A 23,397-nucleotide genomic window follows, 5' to 3' on the forward strand; every position below is an offset into this window, starting at 1 on the left:
TGCCAAAGGGATGTCTGATTGCCATCTTAGGCCCAATCCCCCGCGGAGCAGGCCTAAGCCAGCAAGTGGTCACCCCCGAGGGGTCCCAGACTGCAAGAGGGCACAGGCCGGGCTGAGGGGCCCCTTACCCCGAGTGCACAAATTTGTGTGCACTGGGCCTCTAGTCCTATATAATAAAGAGGTAATATGCAAATTAACCCTCACGCCCTAACAAGATGGCTGCCTAAAACCAGGCTGGCAGGGGGGTTAGTGAGGGAGGACCAAATGACTGAACAGCAGGCTGCGTGGGGCAACCAGGCCGGCAAGTGGGTCGTGAGGGGCAACCAGGCCACGGGGGGGGGGCGGGGGGGGGGGGGGGAACCAGGCTGGCAGGAAGGGGGCAGTTTGGGGAGATCAGGCTGATGGGGGGGGGGGTAGGGGGCAGTTAGGGACGACCAGGCAGGCAGGCGAGCGACTGGGAGCCAGCAGTCCAGGATTGAGGGAGGGATGTCCAACTGCCGGTGTAGGCCCGATCACCGGCAGTCGGACATCCCGCCAAGGGGTCCCGGATTGGAGAGGGTGCAGGCTGGGCTGAGAGGACCCTCCCCACCCCTGTGCATGAATTTCGTGCAAAGGGCCTCTAGTAAAAAGATAAAGGAAGGTTGAATTTGCTCTGCCTGGTTGCTTGAGCTGGGACATCCAATCTTATCCTGCCCTGTGTTCCTAGGTCTCATAACTTCAGACATCTACACCACTGCTCCACAGCTCTCAGCCCTTCAAACTTGGTCTCTAGCTTGCAGACAGCAAATTGTGGGATTTCTTTTTCACTTTTTCTGGTTTGTGTGTGTGTGTGTGTGTTTGTTGGGGGGGGGGGGGGGGGCAGGGCAAACACATCTAATCTTAATGGTTGTTTTTCTGACAAACCCTGACGAATACAACACGTTTTTTTTAAAAAAAGAAAAAGTAGGTTGAAAGGAAGATTAAATTGTTATCACCAAAATTTTCCTACATGGCACTGACATAGTGAAAGCAATGTCAAATATAAAGGTTAAACGAATTAAAGCATGAAAGAAATTTGATCTGAATTCAACAAAGTGCAAAAGAGTACTTACTTTACTGGGTCTTACTGACTGCATGTGGTCTATAATAAAATATTTCTAAGTGTATTATCCAAAAGATTTACAAAGCACCTTTCCACTGGAGGGAGGTAATCCTTTATTATAAAGGTATAATAAAAAATTTTTAAAAGCCAATTTAATCCTTTAAGTCTTCAGCTTTCCTAAGGCATCACGACCATATTTCTTCTATAAGTCTTAGCTGAAGCAAATAGTTAAATTAACCTTTGTGTTCTAGTTGCTTGTAATCTATTTCATTTTATACATGATGTTAGTTGGGATATGCCATGAGTTGCGGGGGTGGAATTAATGTACAAATTCCTTTTAATTAAAGAAAGACTAAGGCTGTTTAAATTAGCATTCAGAAACACTCAGAGCCTACACTAGTGCTGACTGATGAACATCTTAATCAGCACTACTACAATTTCTGAAGTAGTTCCCTGAAATTATTTACATAGCAACTGTTTCAGTGGAGAGGTGTGAGAAATGATATCCTTACTACCCTAGTGTATACTCTCACACTGGTAACATTTCATCTACATCTACCTTAATTTTCCAGGTCAACTGAACTTTAACCCTTAAAGCAGTGGTTCTCAACTTGTGGGTTGCGACCCCTTTGGGGGTCGAACGACCCTTTCACAGGGGTCGCCTAAGACCATCGGAAAAACACATATATAATTACAATAATATATTGTTTTTGTGATTAATCACTATGCTTAAATTATGTTCAATTTGTAACAATGAAAATACATCCTGCATATCAGATATTTATATTATGATTCATAACAGTAGCAAAATTAGTTATGAAGTAGCAATAAAAATAATTTTATGGTTGGGGGTCACCACAACATGAGGAACTGTATTAAAGGGTTGCGGCATTAGGAAGGTTGAGAACTGCTGCCTTTGAGTATCGAATTTTAAATAATCTTAGGAGTTGGAAATCATTTTTTAAAATTAGCCGAAACCGGTTTGGCTCAGTGGATAGAGCGTCGGCCTGCGGACTGAAGGGTCCCGGGTTCGATTCCGGTCAGGGGCATGTGCCTGGGTTGCGGGCACATCTCCAGTGGGGGATGTGCAGGAGGCAGCTGGTCGATGTTTCTCTCTCATCGATGTTTCTGACTCTCTATCTCTCTCCCTTCCTCTCTGTAAAAAATCAATAAAATATATTTAAAAAATAAAATAAAATTAGACACTCCCTGATTTCTTATATACAGCACTAGAGGCCTGGTGCACAAGAACTTGTGCACTGGGGGGGAGGGGGGGTCCCCCTCAGCCCGGCCTGTGCCCTCTTGCAGTCTGGGACCCCTCGGGGGATGACCACCTGCTGGCTTAGGCCTGCTCCACGGGGGGGGGGGGGGGGGGGGGGGGGGTTGGGCCTAAGATGGCAATCAGACATCCTTTTGGCAGCCCGGCAGCCCTCGGGGGATGTCCACTTGCCAGCAGGGAGCAGACCTAAGCTGCAGTCAGACATCCTTCGCACTGCTGAGGAGGCAGGAGAGGCTCCCACCACCACCTCTGTACTGGCAGCCATCAGCCTGGCTTGTGACTGAGCAGAGCTCCCCCATGTGGGAGCGCACTGACCACCAGGGGGCAGCTCCTGCATTGAGCGTCTGCCCTCTGGTGGTGTGTGTCATAGTGACCAGTCATTCCCAGTATTTCTGCTGTTAGGGTCAGTTTGCATATTACCCTTTTACTATATAGAATAAGAGGCCTGGTGCACGGGTGGGGGCCGGCTGGTTTGCCCTGAAGGATGTCCCGGATCAGGGTGGGGGTCCCGCTTGGGTGCCTGGCCAGCCTGGGTGAGGGGCTGATGGCTGTTTGCAGCTGGCCACACCCCCTTTAGGGTGGGGGTCCCCACAGGGGTGCCTGGCCAGTCTGGGTGAGGGGCTGAGGGCCATTTTCAGGCTGGCCGGTGACTGAAGCTCCCAGCCTCTCCTTTTTTGCTTTTTCTTTTTTTTTTTATTCTGGGACTTACGTTCTATAATTGAAACTTTGTTGCCATCACTGGAGCTGAGAGCCGGCTCCTACTTGCTCCAGCTCTGAGGACACGGCCTACTGAAAGCAGGTTATCTGGGGTTTGTTTAGTTCCTATAATTGAAACTTTGTTGCTTTCAGAGCTCAGAGCCGGGCCAGGCAGGCAGGGAACCTTGGCTTCCTCCATCACTGGAGCAAGCAAGCCTCCTGCTCACTTCAGCTGCGTGGCTGCCGGCCTCCATCTTGGTTGGGTTAATTTGCATATCGTGCTGATTAGCCCATGGGAGGCGTAGCAAAGGTACGGTCAATACCACCTTTGTCTATTATTAGGTAGGATAATTTCACTTATTAGGTTATTCAGGATCATCATTATGAACATGCCCTATAAAACAGATACCTGATATGCCCTAGGTGTGGGGTCTTTGAACTAAAATTCAGTCCTCCTTGAGTTTTTCTAACTGCTTTTGTAATGTTTGTCTTCTGTCTGCTTTTGATCATTTTTGTCTCCTTCCTCACTATTAATCCTATCTAATAAAGAGGGAATATGCTAATTGACCCTCATGCCATCGCAAAGATCGTGGCACCCACAGCCTATAAGGAATATGCTAATTGACTTTCACACCCTCAAAGATGGCGGCACCCAAAGCCACAAGATGGCCACCAGGGGAGGGCAGTTGTGGGCGATCAGGCCAGCAGAGGAGGGCAGTGGGGGCAATCAGGCAGGCAGGGAGCAGTTAGGTGTCGATCAGGCTGGCAGGCAGGTGGTTAGGGGTGATCAGGCTGACAGGTAGAAGCGGTTAAGGGCAATCAGGCAGGCAGGTGAGCAGTTGGCAGCCAGCAGTCCCAGATTGGAGAGGGTGCAGGCTGGGCTGAGGCAACCCCCGCCCCCCCACCCCCACCCCCAGTGCCTCTAGTAAGATTATATTCAACACAAATAAACTTTATACCTACCTAGTCTATGGGCTAAGAAGTCAAATTAACTAAATATGACAGAATCACCTATAAGAGTTTATATGCAGCCCAAGTTCCTTTGCTATGAGTAAAAGGCAAGAAATTTGGTCCACTGCTTTATGAAAACTACCTTAGCTTCTCACAAGGCCAGAGTTCTTTATGGAAAGCTTGCGTATGTTTCAGATAACTTAAGTATTTGACTAGAAAGAATGTGGGGTTAATACAAACAAACTAAAAGAGCAATTTATGCAGTTAGCTGGTCTGGGCCTATGCCCTGAAAAAAATTTGAGCCTTCAGGAATTCCTTCTGAGAATATGAATAAATTCCTACCTCAAAATTCCTACCGGAGAGTTCAAGGCAATGCCTCTTACTCCCTAGGAATATGGTCCTATACCCTTTCCTACAGAGACCAAACTGGCAAAGGGCCAGGGTGCTGAATGTATACTGGCAAGAAATCCAGCCTGAAAGACCTGGGTTTCCACCCCCCACCAGTCTAATATTTACTACTTGTGCAAACTTGAATCACTTTCCAAACCACTATAACCTTATGCATAAAGTAGGCATTATTTTCCCACCTCTTCAAAAGGCTGCTAGTAGAATCCAAATCTATATCTAAATCAAGTATGAAAGCACTCTATAACCTGAAAAGCACTCTACTGATATGTGTTCAATGATCCAAGCTGAGATTCATTATAGGTGTGACAGACTTGTGAAAATTTAAAGAGAAATCTGTGATTTTCAACTTATTGTCACCAAATGGGCCAATGCCTCAAAGATCCATAAAGAGTTTATATCTTGCCGTAACCAGTTTGGCTCAGTGGATAGAGCATCAGCCTGTGGACTGAAAGGTCCCGGGTTCGATTCCAGTCAAAGGCATGTACCTTGGTTGCAGGCACACCCCCAGTAGGGGGTGTGCAGGAGGCAGCTGATTGATGTTTCTCTCTCATCGATGTTTCTAACACTCTATCTCTCTCCATTCCTCTCTGTAAAAAATCAATAAAATATATTAAAAAAATAAATAAAATGTCCCCTCAGTTTATAAAAAAAAAAAAAACAGTTTACATCTTTCCCTAATCCTATATAATAAAGAGGTAATGTGCAAATTAATCCTCACGCCCTCACAAGATGGCTGCCTACAACCAGGCCGGCAGGGGGGTTAGTGAAGGATGACCAAACAACTGAACAAGTAGGCTGCATGGGGAGGCCAGGCCAGCAGGGGTGTTAGTGAGGGACGACCAAACAACTGACCAGCAGGCTGTGTGGGGCAACCAGGCTGATGGGGGGGGGGGGGGGAGGGCCTTGAGGAGTGACCAGGCCAACGGGGAGTGGGGGGGTGAAGCAGTTGGGGGCAACCAGGTCAGCAGGGGGGCAGTTGGGGGCAACCAAGCTGCCGGGGGGGGGGAGGGGGGGGGAGAGGCAGTAAGAGGCAACCAGGCTGGCAGGGGGGGCAGTTGCGGGTAACCAGGCCAGCTGGGGAGGCAGGAAGGGGTGACCAGGGCAGAAGGCAGGGCAGTTAGGGGCGATCAGGCTGGCACGCAGAGCCAGTGAGGAGCAAATCAGGCCAGCGGGGGTTGGGGCAGTTAGGAGCGACCAGGCAGGCAGGCAGTGAGCAATTAGGAGCCAGCGGTCCAGGATTGGGAGGGGGATGTCCGACTGATGGTTTAGGCCTAGGATCGGGCCTAAACCGTCAGTCGGACATCCCCCTAGGGGTCGGATCCCAGATTAGAGAGGGTGCGGGCTGGACTGAGGGGACACCCCACCCATGCACGAATTTCGTTTACCAGGCCTCTAGTATACACATAAGAAGCCAGGAGGAATTCATATAGGATACAAATGGTGAATAAAATGTACCCATAATTCAAGGTTCATTTGGGTTTAACATGCCAAATATCCAATTACCTTCTCCAAAAGATGTTTCTAGCTATATTAAAGTAATCTGGAAAATATCTATTTCTACTATCCTCTACTTGGAATCCCTTTCATGGTAGGTGTACTCAGAAATGTCCCATTGTTTAAACTTACTTAAAGGTTGATGCTTAGGAAATTTGTTGGTCCTTTAAAGAAATAGCTCAAGTTCACTTGCCCTTTAATATATTGGTTTCTTAGGTTATCTATTCCTTAGCATCTCTTCCCCATGCAATCCCCAACTCTGACCTACAGTACCAGTGTTTTCAACCCATTTTTGAAACTATATTAGACAAGCAGTGCTGATAACTCTATAGGGCATGTAGTCCCTTTCCAAGAAAAGAAAGTAAAGTTCTACATGCCCCTACAGAGTTATCAGCACTGCCTGTCTATCAAATCAATAAATTCTTTAATAAGGGAGAAAGCATATCAAACAAAGGTTCCAAAACTTTCTCACTTCACAGAACCCATAATATCTCAGTAAATTTTTCCAAGGTATCCCATGGCTCAAAGAAACAACTAACATTTCCATTTATTAAGTAGTTAGATCCAAACAACCTAAGTCTTTATGCCCTATGACCTTAGCATCTGTTGGGCATTACACTACTTCTCAAACCTTGAAATCCAATTGGATTTCATCCTCATTCCTATTCCTAATCTATTTTCACCAGTACTGCTTATCACAGCCAAGGCCCAAAACATGGCTTAACAAAGATATATCTTCAGCCCTGGCTGGTGTGGCTCAGTTGGGCATCGTCATATTTACGGAAAGGCTGCTGGTTCAATTCCCAGTCAAGAGTACATGCCTGGGTTGCAGGCTCCATCCCCTGTAGGGGACATGCAGGAGGCAGCCAATTGATGTTTCCCTCTCACAATGATGTTTCTCTCCCTCTCTCTCTTCTTCTCTCTAAAAATCAATTTTAAAGTGCCCAGCTAGCTCAGTCGGTAGAGCATGAGACTCTTAAAAATCAATTTTAAAAAATCTTATATATATATGTAACTCATCAGAAGTAATGTGGTGATCTAATTTGAAATCCTATTTCAGATGGTAGTTAGAGCTGTGTCCTATAGATGTCACTATATTTCCCTGAAAAGTTTAAAATATCCCATGTTGTCCCCATGAGTTTGCTAAGACAACACAGTGCTCCTCAGTGCACAATTTGGGAGCCATAGCCTTGTAAGTTTCCAGTGCCCTGTAGAACAATCCCTATAAAAATTAGGCCACAGAACTATTACATACATATGTCTAACTGGTTAATAAATTGAAATTCTATTTTCTTTAAATATTTTCTTATTGATTTCAGAAAGGAAGGGAGGAGATAGATAGAAACAACAATGATGAGAGAGTGTCACTGATCAACCACCCCCCGCATGCCCCATACTGGAGATCGAGCCCACAACCCAGGCACATGCCCTGACCAGGAATGAAACCCTCATCTCCTGGTTCATAGGTTGATGCTAAACCACTGAGCTATGCCAGTATTAAAAATGCTCAAATCGATACTTGTGAAGAAATGGGGAAGTTATTATACAATAGGGTAGAATCTAACAATAGAAGATGACCAATTTAGGTTCTGTAAGAACATTTTTTAAATGTATTAGATCAATATTCTAAATCTCTTTAAATTAGAATATTAGAGTAGAACTTACCTAAATCAAAATCATACATACAGTAGGTCATCAAAATGTCATGAAGTAAAATCAACCCTGGATTATCTTGGCCTTCATAAAACTTGTTTGTTCGATCTGTTCTGTTAACATCTTTTTCTGAGGAGGAAAATCACATATATGAAACATTTCAAAAAACAGATTTTTATAAAGCTCACATCTTATAAGTACAGGATTATTTTTCTTGCTATTAACTTTACTCTCTCACCAAGCCTTTACTTAATGAAAATAATTAATCAAATTCCATTTCAGGTATGCAGTAAAGTAGCATTTTGGAATCATTTTCAAAAATCAGTCTACCTATCCATGAGTATGTTTTTAAATATTTTTATCTAAACACAGAAATCTTTTAATTGAATAATAGACAATATTTCCCATTAATTAAAAGCAACACTAGGTAGTAATTCACATTAGTTAGCAATAAAAATGCCAGTCATGATGCTTGTAATTAGGCAGTATTATTTGAAAACAGTAATGAAAAAAGCTACTATGTTATCAAGCGTATTCAAAGAGATTTGTTTAATTCATATCTGCTTCATTAATTATGAGAAGTAGTATCAATTTCTTCATCATGCTCCATAATCATCTTCAGGACAAATTACTTCCTTATTCTCATATGTACATTATTCAGACTATATGTTAGTATAAACAATTTATTTTAATTTTGAAAAAATGAAAATCCACATTTTAGTGGAAATGATTTCATAACATTCAAAATAGATTTGGAAACATCACAAGAGTATCCCAAGTTATACTGACAATTCAATTCACGAACCTATTAAATGCATCTTGGGAAAGACTTTACAACTAAAAAGAGCATTATCTAACCTAAATCCCTCAGTAAATTGGAAATTTTTTAAACTCAAAATGATAAATGTACTTTATAACCAATTCTGTTTAAAAGTTGTGGAGAAATGGGAGCGTATTATATAACAGAGTAGAATCTAACAATAGAAGATACCAGTTTACGTTCTGAAAGAACATTTTTAGAATGTATTAGATCAATATTCTAGCTTTCTGTTATACTACATGAGATTTAATGAAGAAAGTATATATCTATAGAATTGTGAAATAAGAAATAGCAATACAAAAAATGCTATAAATGTAAAATTTCATTTAAAATGTCAAAATATTTCAGTCTCATATTACAGTTGATAAAGAGGTACATAATGAGTATTAACTTAAGCACAATTTACATAGTCATAATGCCAATACAGAATATCTGGCTTAATAGGTGTTTCAAACACAGTAAAGTTATTTGTACTTTTTCCTCTTGTATATTTCTGCCAAGCAGAATACTAAAAAAAAAAAAAAAAATTAAAAAATGATATTTCATAAGGAAAGTATTTCTAGAAACTATTTCTAGAAAGACAATGAGTACTTAAGTTAAAAATAAATCCAACTCTCTGTCCAACTTGATGTAGCTAAAAATTTAAGACTGAAGAACACAACCATGCCGACTAATCCCATTTTACATTCACCATCACTAACCTTTCTTACCATTCATCCTCTTTGTATTCATGTAACTATTGTACAACTTCTCCTCTCTTCTCTAGCATCCAACACGTTATCTTCTACCACATCCATCATTTCTTCTCTGACCTCATCAGGTTCTATACTCCACCCAACTCACTCCAGCCACCCTCACCTCTCCACTGTACTTCGAACATCAAGACCCTGGGATGGAAACAAGTCTAACACATGTTTCTTTCTGCTTGGATTGCCCTTCACCTAGGTATCTACATAGTTCACCAATCCCTTTTTCAAGTTTCCACTCAAATATCACCTTTTCAAGAAGAGCCGCCTTTGATCACCCAAGTTAAAATAACACAACACATAAAATTCATAACCATCTTTCCTGCCTTATTTTTCTATTTTAGCACTTATCACTAACATACCACATATGTTACTTCTTATCTTATTGACTGTCTGTTCTTCCCCACAGAAACAAAAGCTACTTAAAGAATTTTATTTTGTTCCCTGATTTATCCCCAATGCCTAGGACAGCCGTGGGCAAACTACGGCCCACGGGCCGGATCCGGCCCGTTTGAAATGAATAAAACTATAAAAAAAAAAAAAAAGACCGTACCCTTTTAAGTAATGATGTTTACTTTGAATTTATATTAGTTCACATAAACACTCCATCCATGCTTTTGTTCCGGCCCTCCGGTCCAGTTTAAGAACCCATTGTGGCCCTCGAGTCAAAAAGTTTGCCCACCCCTGGCCTAGGAGAACCTACTACATAATAGGCACTAAGTAAATACTGAATGAATATGGGAATGTTTAAAATATCGTGATTATCAAAAAAATTCTTGTACAGCTATAGCTATGCATTCCTTCAATAACTTTTCCAACCTGGCCTTTATCATAAGAGTCACACAACCCAGTACTCACTATTTAAAAATAAATCTAATTCTCTTAATGTAAAATTCTATCATTCATCTCCTTTTTAGGTTAATAGTTATTCAATTTGCAAAAATTGACCAAAATTTTCTATCTATCTGGAGTCATTTAATGAAAAAATTAAATATATTCATATTTAGAGGAGACCTGGAGGGATATAAACCAAAGCCTATTTAAACACAGTTATCTCTGGATGACTGAAACAAACTAATTTTAATTTTTTCTTTGTTCATCTACAGTTACTAATTTTTCATAATAAACAAACTTTTTAAAATAAGACAATAATTTTAATTCAACAAGCAAGTAAAGTTAAATACTGTTTTTACTAATTCACATTTTGAAATTAAAATATAAAATCTATCAGTATTTATAAATATACTAACTTCATATAGCTATTTGAAGAGGAAAAACCAATAGTAAACACTGCCGGGCTGGCTTGGCTCAGTAGTTGAGCGTCGATCTATGAACCAGGAGGTCGCGGTCTGATTCCTGGTCTGCCGACTCAATCCCCAGTGTGGGGTGTGCATGAGGCAGCCGATCAATGATTCTCTCTCATTACTGATGTTTCTATAGCTCTCTCCCTCTCCCTTCCTCCCTGAAATCAAAATATATATTTTTTAATTGATTTAAAGAACAGTAAACACATTCTAATATACTCTTGAATTCTGATTTCTCTTTTGAGTCCCAATTCTATAACATAAATATTCATTTCTTAAATCTTATCAAGATTTTAATATAAACCTTTCTCGTGCACTTCCAAAATTAAGAAAAAATTACCAATAAGACTTCTATAATCTCTTAACCTCGAATTTCTCTTCTCTTGTTCCTCGCTGACAGATTTCCACTGTAGTTTCATCCTGAAGTATTCATCACTACAGAAAACAATTTTACACCAAAAACAGCTTACTTTGAACATTTTATTTAAACATTTTAATTGAGCTTTTCTACAAACATTTTATCAAAGCATTTATAATGCTAGTGAGATGCAAGTTTATAAATGATACTGCAATGTTTAAAGTTATGAAAACAAAGGAAAAATAAAACAACCTTATACATGTCATAAATTTTGCTTAAACTACTAGAATAATTTAGGTATGATTGTAAGGAAACATTTACCTTAATCCCTAATATCATACCTAAAATTATTCCAGTCATTAAGTATTTAACCATGAAAGTTTCTGAGTAATTCCAAATACAAATCTACAGACTTTTTAAAATGTGACAAGTTTACTACATAAACTTGTTAACATAAAAATGTCTTAGGAAAACTGGCAAAAAAGTTGAAAAGAATTGTTTGAGAGTTTGAATATGCACATAATGATTAGAAGTGAGCTTTAAATTAAAGGCTAGACCAATGAACTAATAATAACAGTGTACCTGGAAAGTTGTTCTGTGTTTCTTTTCAAATCTGAGAGATTATTTAAAAATAGAAACACTCTTCCAAAAAAAAATGAAAGATCAGTTTATGTTACATTACAAGAGCACAGAAAAATTAATGAAAAGTAATTAACCTAAATAGCAAATACACTTTTTTATGAGCTATTTTATAATCTCATAATAAATAACAAAAATAAATCTAGATAAATGAGGTATTTTAAAATCCAAACCTAATTAGTTATTTTTCAAGTATTCAAAATATTTGTACATAACTAGAACGAGGTCTAATAAAATGTTTCTGGTTTGAAATAACTGTGGTATTCATAGTATATTTTTTTACTACCACAAAGTTTATAATAAAAGTTCACTATGAAAATGCATACAACCCAACTTTTATATTATAGTAAAACAGGTGCTGTGGAGAGGGGACATGCAGAAGCAACTGATTTCTCTGGCGAGCACAGCCATTCTTTATACGCCACTAGTTGCCATCTTCACACATTCATCTATCACAAGATTCATAAAGGGATCAAATCCCTGCAATATTCCTTGGATATATCTGCCTTCATTTAATTTCAATGATAATTTCTTGTCCATAGTTTTGGTTTTTTTTACTCAAGAGAGTAAATTTTGCTCATGGTGTCTACTCAGTGAGCTCAAAGATACCTCCAAACACAATCTATGGACTCCCTCATGTTCCTGCACTGGTGGGCATAATTTTTAAGTTTAAAAAGATAAAAATAAAATGACTTTCTCATATCCTAGTCTACATATCCTAAATAGTCATCTAAAAACCCTTTACTGCCCAGCCAGAGTGGCTCAGTGGTTGAGGATCAACCTATGAACCAGGTCACAGATCAGTCAGGCACATTCCCGAGTCGCAGGCTAGATTCCCAGTAGGGGGCATGCAGGAGGCAGCTGATCAATGATTCTCATAATTGATGTTTCTATCTCTCTCTCCCTCTCCTTCTCTGAAATCAATAAAAACATTTTAAAATAATAATAAATAAATAAAAACCCTTTATTAATTTCTATGGGTGAGTTACCTGAATTTTTGATGAACATACAAAAGACAATTACTTACGTTTTTTGTTTTTGTAATTGAGTTCTTTCCTCCTTGGTACTGTCCCAAGGAAAGTAACCCAGAAGAAATTTCCATACTTGCTTCCTCAATGCATGACTGAGTCCCTGAAGAAAACATGCATATTAAAGGCATTCATAAAAAAAAAAAAAAAAATGCAGTACTTTAAGTTCACAAAGCTTGCATTTAAATAAACAGAAAGACTAATATTTGAGTTTTATACATAAAAACAGCTCAATTTAGTAAATACTATCTTGTTTTTGACTTCTGGATTCTCAAGATACAAACAGCTGCCAGAAAGCTTAAATAATGCAGAGAATATACAACAGACTGCATAGCAGACAGTGGGGCTGATTAGTCTTTCAAAACCAAATCATTACTGGATAACACAACTACCACTGGGGCATATACATGTCTTCTTCACATAACCCATCACATCTGAAGTAAGGAAAAATATCTTTCCCTAGGCTTACTGGTATACCACCTGACATCAGGGACATCACAAGCATCTAACTCTGTCCTACAGCACTTTTAAAGCATCATTCATCAAAAAGGAATTCATTCCCTTCCCCTCCCCCAAAAAAGAAGAAAATCTTGAACACCAGCAGTTTAAAATACAATCCATATTAAAGTATTTACCCCTCGAAATATCATCTGCTTCATATTATCTACATTTAAAATTCTTCCTTCGGAATCAATGTTCTTAGTCCATTCTTCCAGTGATACTGGCTCTCTCCTTTGAACAACAGGTCTTTCTCCCAAATCAATCTAAAATAAGATAATCAATAAAAAGTATACCTTTAACCATGAAATCATGGTAATAGAAACTTAAACTAAAATATGATTACTCAGAAATGTTCTAACATTTTTAATATCTTCCCTTGTTTTCCAATATTTAGTTTATGAACTAAATAGTTAACATTCCATACATTTTTCCTCCTACTAAACATACAAATAATTGGGTTATAAATTCAGGATGGAAAAACATTTGCTATTTTGGGTTTCAATTATGTAAGTGCAGAACAGTTAACATGTAAATTCCTATAAGAGACCCTTCACACTAAATGGTATGCTATATTATTAAAAAACAGTATTATTCCATTAATCATATTCTAAAATTAGTTTTTCTTCCAAACTAAAATTTGTAGCTCTCAGAACTGATTCATTAGCTCCACTTGGTATTTTCTACAGTTTTTAATTCAATTAACGGATGTTGGTAATTTAAAAATGCCATTAACAATATAAGCCCTTTAATTAAGTACCACAATTTAGATATTCATAATGTTCTAACTATGTGCAGCCTAGCACTGTAGCAAATTCAAAAGTGTTGTTGCACAGATATGTAAAGATTGGCCATAATTCAGGTCCAAAGTCCATATTGTTTTAAAAAGAAGATTCCCATGAGAATAAAAACCTTATAGTAGTAGTATCTTGACTGGTGCCTCTGGAACAGAACTAGAAGCAATACTCCAGGGCCATGGTCGGCAAACTGCAGCTCGCGAGCCACATGCGGCTCTTTGGCCCCTTGAGTGTGGCTCTTCCAGAAAATACCACGTGTGGGCGCGCACGTACAGTGCGATGGAAACTTCATGGCCCATGCACAGAAGTCAGTATTTTGTGGAAGAGCCACACTCAAGGGGCCAAAGAGCCGCATGTGGCTCGTGAGCCACAGTTTGCCGAGCCGCAGTTTGCCGACCACTGCCTAGGCGAGGGTCGCTATTCACTGCTGTCCACTCAATGAAACAAGCAATCTTTTCATTATTATTAAAAGGTAATCAGATCATTCCAGTAAGAGAAAGCAGCTTGCAAAGAGGAAAGGAGTACAAACAGGAAATGGCAAGAAGTCTTTTGAAAACATCATCCATTCTCTAAGGACAAAACTGCTACATCAAATGGGTTTGTCACTTTATAGTACATCTTGTGGCTTCCATGTGGAAGAAATAAAAAGAAAACTTCCACTGTTTCCTGGAGGAATCCAGTGACCTTCAGAAGGAAGACAATGGCATTGGCTTTTCTCCCTATGAACAATCCAAGTACAAGGAATGACTTCTTGGGTATTAACTTTCTCCTCAGGATCTGATCTGAAAGCAATAAAAGTACTATGAACCCCAGAGGATGGAGTGGCCTTATGTATGTTCATGGAAAGCACCTTAGTAGTAAGATTTAAGAAACTTTCTTTAAAAAGTATCCCACTGTATGAAGGTTGGGCTTTGGTTGGAGGAGCAGTATTTATTACAGCATATGATTTCAGATTAATGACTAGAAAGAGTTAGATCAGATTTGTTCACAAGGAGATGGGTATAATAAATACTAAGCTGAGGCAGAGCTGCCCAGCTGGCTGAAATTATCCACAGTAGATAAGCTCTCAAAGTGTTAAGTGGGGCCCTCAAACTGGATTCAAAACAAGCTTTCAACTTAGGAAGGTCAAAGAGGTCTTGCAGTGTTCAAATGAAACTGAATATACAAAAGGGGCACAAGTGGCTAAAGCAGTTTATGAAAGGGTCACCAGAAGTAATTAGAGCTTTGAAAAAAATCTGCTTCTTCAGGCAAAGAAGTTTTATTTCCAGGAGGCATTATAGACCGAAAGAGATCTTTTAGGAACACTTTGGGGTGGACCCATAAATTTAGAGGCTATTGCTAGGAAAGGAAAATTTTGTAAATAGTTACAACTCTAATGACTGATATGTAGAAAAGTTAAATGATATTAAAAATGAATGTCAGAATTACTTTGCAGGGTACTACTAGTATTTGGGTTTGTTTTCAAAAATATTTTGAATACCTAATCTCACTGGCTTAGTTTTCAGTATATAATATTCCCTCCCTTTTCTGTAGGGGATAGTTTCCATGATCCCAGTGGATGCCTGAGATCGTGGATAGTACTGAGCCCTATATATACTGTTTCTCCCTTTACTTACATACCAATGATAAAGTTCAATTTATACATTAGGTGCAGTTAAGAGATTAACAACAATAACTAATAACACAATTATAACAGCAAAGAAAGGTAACCAAAAAAAAAGAGATCCAACATTGATAACCAGAAAGAATATGTAGTAATCGTTGAAGAACAATTTGGTGGCAAGACAAGTGTTAGTTGTTAAATATGTTAGCAGAAAGTTACAAGAAAGGATTATGAGAAAGAGGCAGGTAAAACTAAAATTGAGTTTCTATTTATATAGCATTCATGCATGTTTAAAAACATTCCTCTGGTTAAAATATAAGAGCTATATTAATATAAATCTCCACTCACTCTTGTGATGACTTCAAATCCCGGTTCTTCTTGTTGATTTATTTTTAAACCTGGAATAGCATCACTAAGAAAATCTGCCATTTCTGAAGGTGGTCGCTGATGTGTAGAGGGATCGCTGCCTCTCAAACTATCAAAAATGTAGTTTGTGACTTTGGAAAATCCTACCATAGTTGCTGTATAAGGATCCTTTTTAATTTTCTATGTAGTAGAAAGAAAAATATTAGCATTAATTCAAATGAAAAATAAAAATACCTCATGATGGGAAATCAGCACTAAAATAGAGTAGTCTAAGATTATCTTAAAATATTATTTTTTTCCGAGGAGAAAAAATTTAATTTTCTAAGCCAATCTTTTCATTTGGTTAAAATAGTATATTAAATGGGAAATTAATGCTACTGATTGAATTACAGGTAAAAAATGATTTGCAGGCTTCATTCAATCTGCACATCAGAAACATATGCAGTGCTTACTTTCCATTGGTGAGTGGCCCACAACAGCTTTCTTCTGTCTAGCAGTCCTGCCTTCACAAAAGAACATTATTTCTGAAGCGTGCAGTACCACACTAGCCTAACACAAAATATTTGGTAGCTAAGTTTAAAAGCTCACAATACTTAAATATTAGCTGATATTTTAATCTAATTATATGATTAGTAAATCATGCCAAGAAAAATAATTCGTTCTGGGCAGTGCTGTGCCTAAAAACAGCAAAAGGTTTTTCTACTGCTAGGGTTACTTCTAAATCCCAAAATGCCTGATTATTCAGTTAGCAAAAATTGTTACTTCTTTAAAGTCAATCTTTATTGATTATTTAATCACAGTAAGAAAATCTGTTCCCTCACTTTTCTTTTTTAATCCTCACATGAGGATACATTTTAATTGATTTTTAGAGAGGGTAGGGGAGAGAAAAAGAGAAACATTGGTTTGGTTGGCTCCCCGTACCCACCCCAACCAGAGATCAAACACACAACCTAGGTATATGCCCTGAAAATCGAACCTGCAACTCTTTGGTGTATGGGACGATGCTCCAATCAACTAAGCCACCCAGCCAGGGCCCTGACTTTTTATTTTAATCAGTGGTTAGCTCTCTTGTCTCCCTTACTTATCTTGTTTAACTTCAGAACCAAGAAGAGCCTTGACCTGATAGCTTAGTTGGTTAGAGCATTTTCCCTACACACCAAGGTTGTAGATTTTATCCCCAGCCAGGGCACATACAAAAATCAACCGATAAATGCATAAATAAGTGTAACAACTAATTGATGTTGCATTCTCTCTCTCTCTCTCCCTCTCTCTCCTTTCCTCTCTCTCTAAAATCAATAAAAAATTAAATTAAATTTAAAAAAAAGAACCAAGAGAATATCCGGGACAGAGTAAGCACTCAAACATTTGTTGAGTGAATAAGTGAGTAAATGAATGAACAAACAACCATTTCATTATATTACATACAAATCTGAGTGAAAAATTAACTTTATTGTGTCAAGTGAACATTTTTAGCCAAATGCAAGAATATAATCAAATATTTTAAGAGGAATTAGAACCTACTTAAATAGAAAATAAAAATTCAAACCAGATCTTTGCCTAATTTTCTCATTAATGAATTCAAAACAGCTTACACAATGATATTTCACCTAATCAATGAAAGCTATTTCAGTATTATAAAGGAGAAAAAAATGCTTTGAGAGTAACTAAGAACCAAAGAAGCTTCTAACAATATAAAACATACTATTATTTCTATAAAATCACAGCGAACAGTTTTATAAAGTTTACAAAGAGACATTTGCCTCATTCTGTGTAACTAAAAAAGTTGAGAGGTAGGGGGTATATAAAATAATGGAGATAGATTAACAGATTAATAATACAGATTTAAGAAACATACTTGTATTAAACCATATGCTGGTTCATCAAGAAGATTTTCAAAAGACTGTGAAAGACTCTTATTCGGACAATTCACAAGAAGTATTCTTTTATCCTGTGGAGCTCTGTAATAAAAAGAAGGGATATATTGAAAATGCTAGCATAATGCATCAATTACTACCTGAATAACTCTAGTGCAGTTACTTTTCCTTAACAACAACGAAAAACTTAAATGTCTAGTTTTTGAACTGTTTCCCATTAATATAATATTAACAAGTACTTAGAACTACCTTAATTTCCAAAACTACATGAAATATTAAATTTACGAATATAAAAGGGTTGAAGTATATTTTTCTTCTAAGTAAAACCAAGAGGACTACATTGTAATGAACCCAAATTCCTGTTTAGAATTATAGCAGAAAACCTTAAAAATATATCTTTCTTTATATCATCAAAACTAAAGTAAGACAAAACACACTCTAGGATTCATCAGTATATATATTATATACACTCTAGGAAAATGTCCCATTTTGAAATGGTTTCCAATTTCATTCCACAGCTTGGTAGTATTGCATATAAGATGTTAAAAATATAAGATACAGCCCAGCTGGTGTGGCTAAGTAGTTGAGCATTGACCAATAAACCAGGTTCAATTCCCAGTCAGGGCACATGCCTGACTTGCAGGCTCGATCCCCAGTAGGGGCCGATCAATGATTCCCATCACTGATGTTTCTATCTCTCTCTCCCTCTCTTTTCCTCTCTCTGAAATCAGTAAAACCTATTAAAAAATATAAATGATAGATGAATTATCAGTTAAAGATCATTAATTATGCTAACCGTAATTATTAGCACACACAAACATATTTAACAAGGTTATATAATGTACAGTTCAGGTAATAGTATTTTTTAGTTCTTGCTTATTAAGCTCTGGACACAAGTTTTTCTTTATATTTCTTCAGAGCTACAGAACAAATAAAATACATTCCAAGTAGACATCTGTCTAATTTCAGGTAATCAGATGAATTACCCACTTTTTTCTATTCAAATAAGTTTGATAACTCAGTAAGTCAACTGTAATGAATCCACAACTTTTATGTTTAAAAATTAAATGTGTTATTTTGCTACTGTCTATTTCTAGTTTATCATAAATGTTTGAGATAAGAACTTTAATAACAGTTATCTCTTCTCCATTCTAACATAACAGAATGCAACAGCAATGCTAAGGGGAATATGAAATCCAAAACAGGATCTTATTCTTACATATTCAGAAACAGTACTCAATCTTCAGAGACAATAAGAGCTTAATAAGCCCATTGGCTTTTTAAAGTAGCTGAGGTTGAGTCATTTGCAGTAGAAAAAAAAATTTTTTTAATGTTCAATTTTCATTAAATACCATCTTTCTGAGCACCTTTTGGGGTCATGTTTAATATGAAGACCTAGAGTACAGGTTCTCGCATAATATTTTTAAATAACAGATCAACTTTTAAATGTAGCACCAGAACAAGAAACTAATATAGAAACATACTTTTTTCTACCACAGTGCTGCTGTTGCATAGGTTATCATTTTGTTTCTAACAATAACTAAGTCAAATTATTTCTTTAAAATCCAAATAAAAATTGGTCATTAAAATCAAAACTCTAGCTATGCATATAGAAGGGGAACAAAAATACAACCTTCAACTATCTGGACTCAGATCATTACGGCTACAGATCTAAAACTGTAGTCAGTAAACTGTAGATGGGAAGAAGAAATAATTGCCCAATGAACAAGCAACCACAGACACTTTGTAAAAAGGAAGGATTTCATTTTTTATAGCCGATATTCTGTGATGAGGGGCTGGGGAGAGCTCTAAGAGGAGAGATATAAGAAATTTAAGATTTAGTTGCCCCTAAAAAAAAAAATCAACAAAACATTTTTAAAGTACATCAGCCAAAAGACAAGTAGTATATTGTTAGACAATTACAGAGTATTGGCATTCCAGAATATTGCTACAATAGTACAAACTCCATGAAGGCAGGGGTCATATCTTTTTTGATTATTGCTCTTTTCAGCTCTTGACCCAGTTCTTCAAAAAAAATAAAAAAAATTAGTTGTTAAATAAAAAAATAGAGGGAGAAAGAACAATACCATTCCCCCGGTTTCATGTTTCCTAATGGAAATATGCACTTGTTCTAAAGAAATTCTCCTTCACTGGGACACATTTGATTGCTGAAATCAGGAAAAAACAAGGTGCATGTTTGGCATAATCCCATCCCAGCTCTCTCCTGTTCCTGGATCTGCCTGCGAACAGAGAAAGCAGTTTCTAGTCTGCTCTCATTCACATCATAAGTGATCTGTCCTCTTGAGGGAGACCTGCAGTTGTCTGAAAATGACAAACACTGGGTGCCTTCAAAACTAATTTAGGGTGAATTATTATGATGCTGCATATCTAAGCTTCACCGATAATGGTGATATTTTTATCAGCAACTGTCTGATTCTTATATTTACTACTCAGTAATTTATAAATACAGGAAAGAAAACAACAGTTCACTTACAGCCCTCATTAAAATATGACCAGCACAAGTTCAAGCTACACGTGCCCTTATAATGTGACTAGAGGCTCCGTGCACAAAATTTATGCACAAGGGGAAGGGGGGTGCACGGCGGCAGTCCCTTAGCCCAGCCTGCACCCTCTCGCAATCCAGGACCACCAGCACCTAACTGCTCACCTGCCTGCCTGCCTGATCACCCCAAACCACTCACCTGCCTGCCTGATCGCCCCTAACCCCTCTGCCTGCCTGCCTGATCACCCCTAACTGCTCGCCTGCCTGCCTGATCACCCCTAACCATTCTGCCTGACTGCCTCATAACCCCTAACCACTTGCGTGTCTGCCTGATCATCCCTAACCACTCACCTGCCTGCCTGATCACCTCTAACTGCCTCTGCCTCAGCCCTCGCCACCGTGGCTTTGTCCGGAATGACATCCAGAAGGTCGTTCGGCTGTTCAGTCTAATTAGCATATTACGTTTTTATTATTATAGATTGCTGAGTATATCGGTTTCCCATCCAGGATAGAAAACTCTACATCTTAAGCTAAAATCTGTTTCCTTTCATTTTCTCTTTGGAGTCATACAAAACAAATGTACAATTTATTTCTTTTAACATCCCTTTCAATATTACTTATAGAATTAAAAGTACCATACCATTTATTCATTCAACTAAGATTGATTGTACAAATATGTGCTATGCACTGTGGCTAGGAACTCAGGAGACAATGCAAACAAGATAAGAGCAATCCCTGCTTGTATGGGCTTACATTCTAGAGCAGAACATTTAAAAAATAGACAAAATGATTTTATTCTGTTAAGGGCCATGAAGGAAGCAAATAAGAGAATGAGACAGTGAAAAGGAATGGACGTTGGAACCTACATTATATGGGAGACAGGGGCATCCACAGAGAAGCTCTTCTGAGGAAATGCCATTAAACTAATACCTTGAGGATCAAAAAGGAAAAAATATATCCCACGCAAAAGAAATAGCATACATAAGACCCTAAGACAAGAAAGCACTTAAGGTGTTTTAGGAACTGAAAGAAAATCATGTGGCTAGACTACAGAAGAGAATAGTGGGAGAAAAGGCTTATGAGATAAACAGAGCTAAGATAAGGCAGGTCCTTGTTGACCACAAGAAGAAGTCTGGATTTTATTTAATGTTACACCAAAATTCCTCTTCTTCAAGTTAAAGTTTTTCATGATACCATTCTTATCCCTTTTATTACACATCATCTTTTTCATGTAGAATAATTAGTCTAACACAGTGGTTGGCAAACTGTGGCTCGCGAGCCACATGCGGCTCTTTGGCCCCTTGAGTGTGGCTCTTCCTAAGCCTTAGGAGTACCCTAATTAAGTTAATAACAATGTACCTACCTATATAGTTTAAGTTTAAAAAATTTCGCTCTCAAAAGAAATTTCAAAATCATTGTACTGTTGATATTTGGCTCTGTTGACTAATGAGTTTGCCGTCCACTGGTCTAACACATTTAAAATTAAGCCCAGTTCTCCAAAGTGTGAACCCACCAGTAGAGTAGAGAGGTTCTACCACTTCATTCTTAGTACTATGCTTTAATCAAGTCCCAGATCGAATGAGCTATTTTGTGAGTGTTACATCACAACGCTGATTAACGAGCTTGCTTGCTCAAAAGTAAAGTCTTTAACACCTGCTATTCAGAGGACCAAACCTTCTGCCCCAATCATGACAATGCCTCACCTGAAATCTACTTACTAGTAATCTCCTGTATGGTAGCCTAGTCACAGCTTTTCACTTGAAGATCCAAATACTACCAACCAGGCCTGACTTTCTTATGGTTACTGGTACTGATCAGCATATCTAATGTCAGCCAGGAATGATCAACATGGTAGGGGAGAAAATGTCATTCCAGAAAACACACAGTATCTTCCAACTATTGAATCACTCTTAGCTTTATATAATCTAAATTTAGACATGATAAAATAAGGATATTTTTCTATTTTCTATTATAAAGTGAGGACATTATTCATGAAGTTAACAATCATCCCTACAGTTCCCCAAGCTGAAAATCTCAACTTCTACCTCTCACCTCCATATATCCAATCAATCACAAACTCTAATGCTTGTATCTTCCCTGTCACTCTCCCATTTCATGGCACTATAATTTCATCTAGATGACTAGAACCTGCTAACATGATTTACAAGATCCTTCATGCTTTGGCCTTTACCCAGCTCTTTGGCCTCATCTTTATATTCAGTAACCTCCCTTCTCTCACTATGCAGAACTGTGATATTGAATTACTCTGTTTTGTGATTACATCATGTTTTACATCCTTTCTCTATCTAAAACATCTCTTTTTAAATATCTCCTACCCCTTCATGCTAATGTTCACTCATTTGTCAGGTTTCAACTTAGATGTCGCTTCCTCAGAAAGTATTCCTGAGTCCTACCCAACCTGCAGTTGGATGAGGTACCCTTTCCTCTCTTCCTGGGAGCTCCCAAAGCACCTTGTACATCCTTCATCTTAGTTCTTGATTTTATTGCCACTTATTGGTCAGCATCCTTCACAAGACCATAAATTCTCAGATATCAAGAAATGTGCCTGTTTTATTCAGTACTAAATATCAAGCAACTAGCACAGTGTTCAGAACATAATTGATATTCAAAATATATTTGATGAGAGTAACAGCAAGAAAGAATATGTGTATCAAAGGCACATAGGTGAATAAATGTAAGATACAAAATTTTTAAAAATCCTATATAATAAAAGCCTAATATGCTGAGTCTGGTCGTCCAATCAACCAATCAAAGCGTAATACGCTAATGATATCCTAAGGCCGCTCAACCACTCGCTATGACATGCACTGACCACCAGGAGGCAGACAGTTGACCGGTCGACCCATCACTATGATGTGCACTGACCACCAGGGGGCAGACGTTCGGACCGGTAGGTTAGCTTGCTGCGGGGGTCCAGCTGATCAGGACTGAGGGAGATGGGCCGGACACACCTTGGAGCCCTTCCACAGTCCCTCCCCAGCTGGCCAAACTTTCATGTCCCTCCCCAACCCCGAATGTACACAAGTGGTGTCCCTTGGTCTGGCCTGCGCCCTCTAGCAATCCAGGACCCCTCAGGGGATGTCAGAGAGCTGGTTTCGGCCTGATCCCGCTCAATGCAGGAGATTCCCCCTGGTGGTCAGTGCGCTCCCACTGGAAGAGCACTGCTCAGCCAAACGCAGGGCTCATGGCTGGCAAGCACAGAGGCAGTGGCGGGAGCCTCTCCCACCTCCGTGGCAACACTAAGGACCCCTCAGGGGGATGTCCATCTGCCAGCGGGG

General features: G+C 38.6%; 1 protein-coding gene and 1 pseudogene across 4 annotated transcripts in view; one reads left to right on the forward strand and one right to left on the reverse strand.

Moving 5' to 3' along the window:
- TBC1D15 (TBC1 domain family member 15) overlaps positions 1-23,397 on the reverse strand; it is a 72,922-nt gene that overhangs the window by 13,913 nt on the left and 35,612 nt on the right. For 3 of the 4 annotated variants that reach the window (XM_036297367.1, XM_036297365.1, XM_036297368.1), the window contains 7 exons: positions 17,577-17,679; positions 16,174-16,224; positions 15,704-15,901; positions 13,093-13,221; positions 12,457-12,560; positions 10,773-10,867; positions 7,575-7,691 (listed from right to left, as the gene is read on the reverse strand). In XM_036297367.1, coding sequence (XP_036153260.1) covers positions 7,575-7,691; positions 10,773-10,867; positions 12,457-12,560; positions 13,093-13,221; positions 15,704-15,901; positions 16,174-16,224; positions 17,577-17,679 — 797 coding nt within the window. The remainder of the gene's footprint in view (positions 1-7,574; positions 7,692-10,772; positions 10,868-12,456; positions 12,561-13,092; positions 13,222-15,703; positions 15,902-16,173; positions 16,225-17,576; positions 17,680-23,397) is intronic. The other variant, XM_036297366.1, reaches the window with a different exon arrangement.
- Positions 14,284-15,116, forward strand: LOC118649883 (annotated as a pseudogene).

The sequence above is a fragment of the Myotis myotis genome, unplaced genomic scaffold, assembly GCF_014108235.1.
Source record: "Myotis myotis isolate mMyoMyo1 unplaced genomic scaffold, mMyoMyo1.p scaffold_m19_p_3, whole genome shotgun sequence".
Lineage (NCBI taxonomy): Eukaryota > Metazoa > Chordata > Mammalia > Chiroptera > Vespertilionidae > Myotis > Myotis myotis.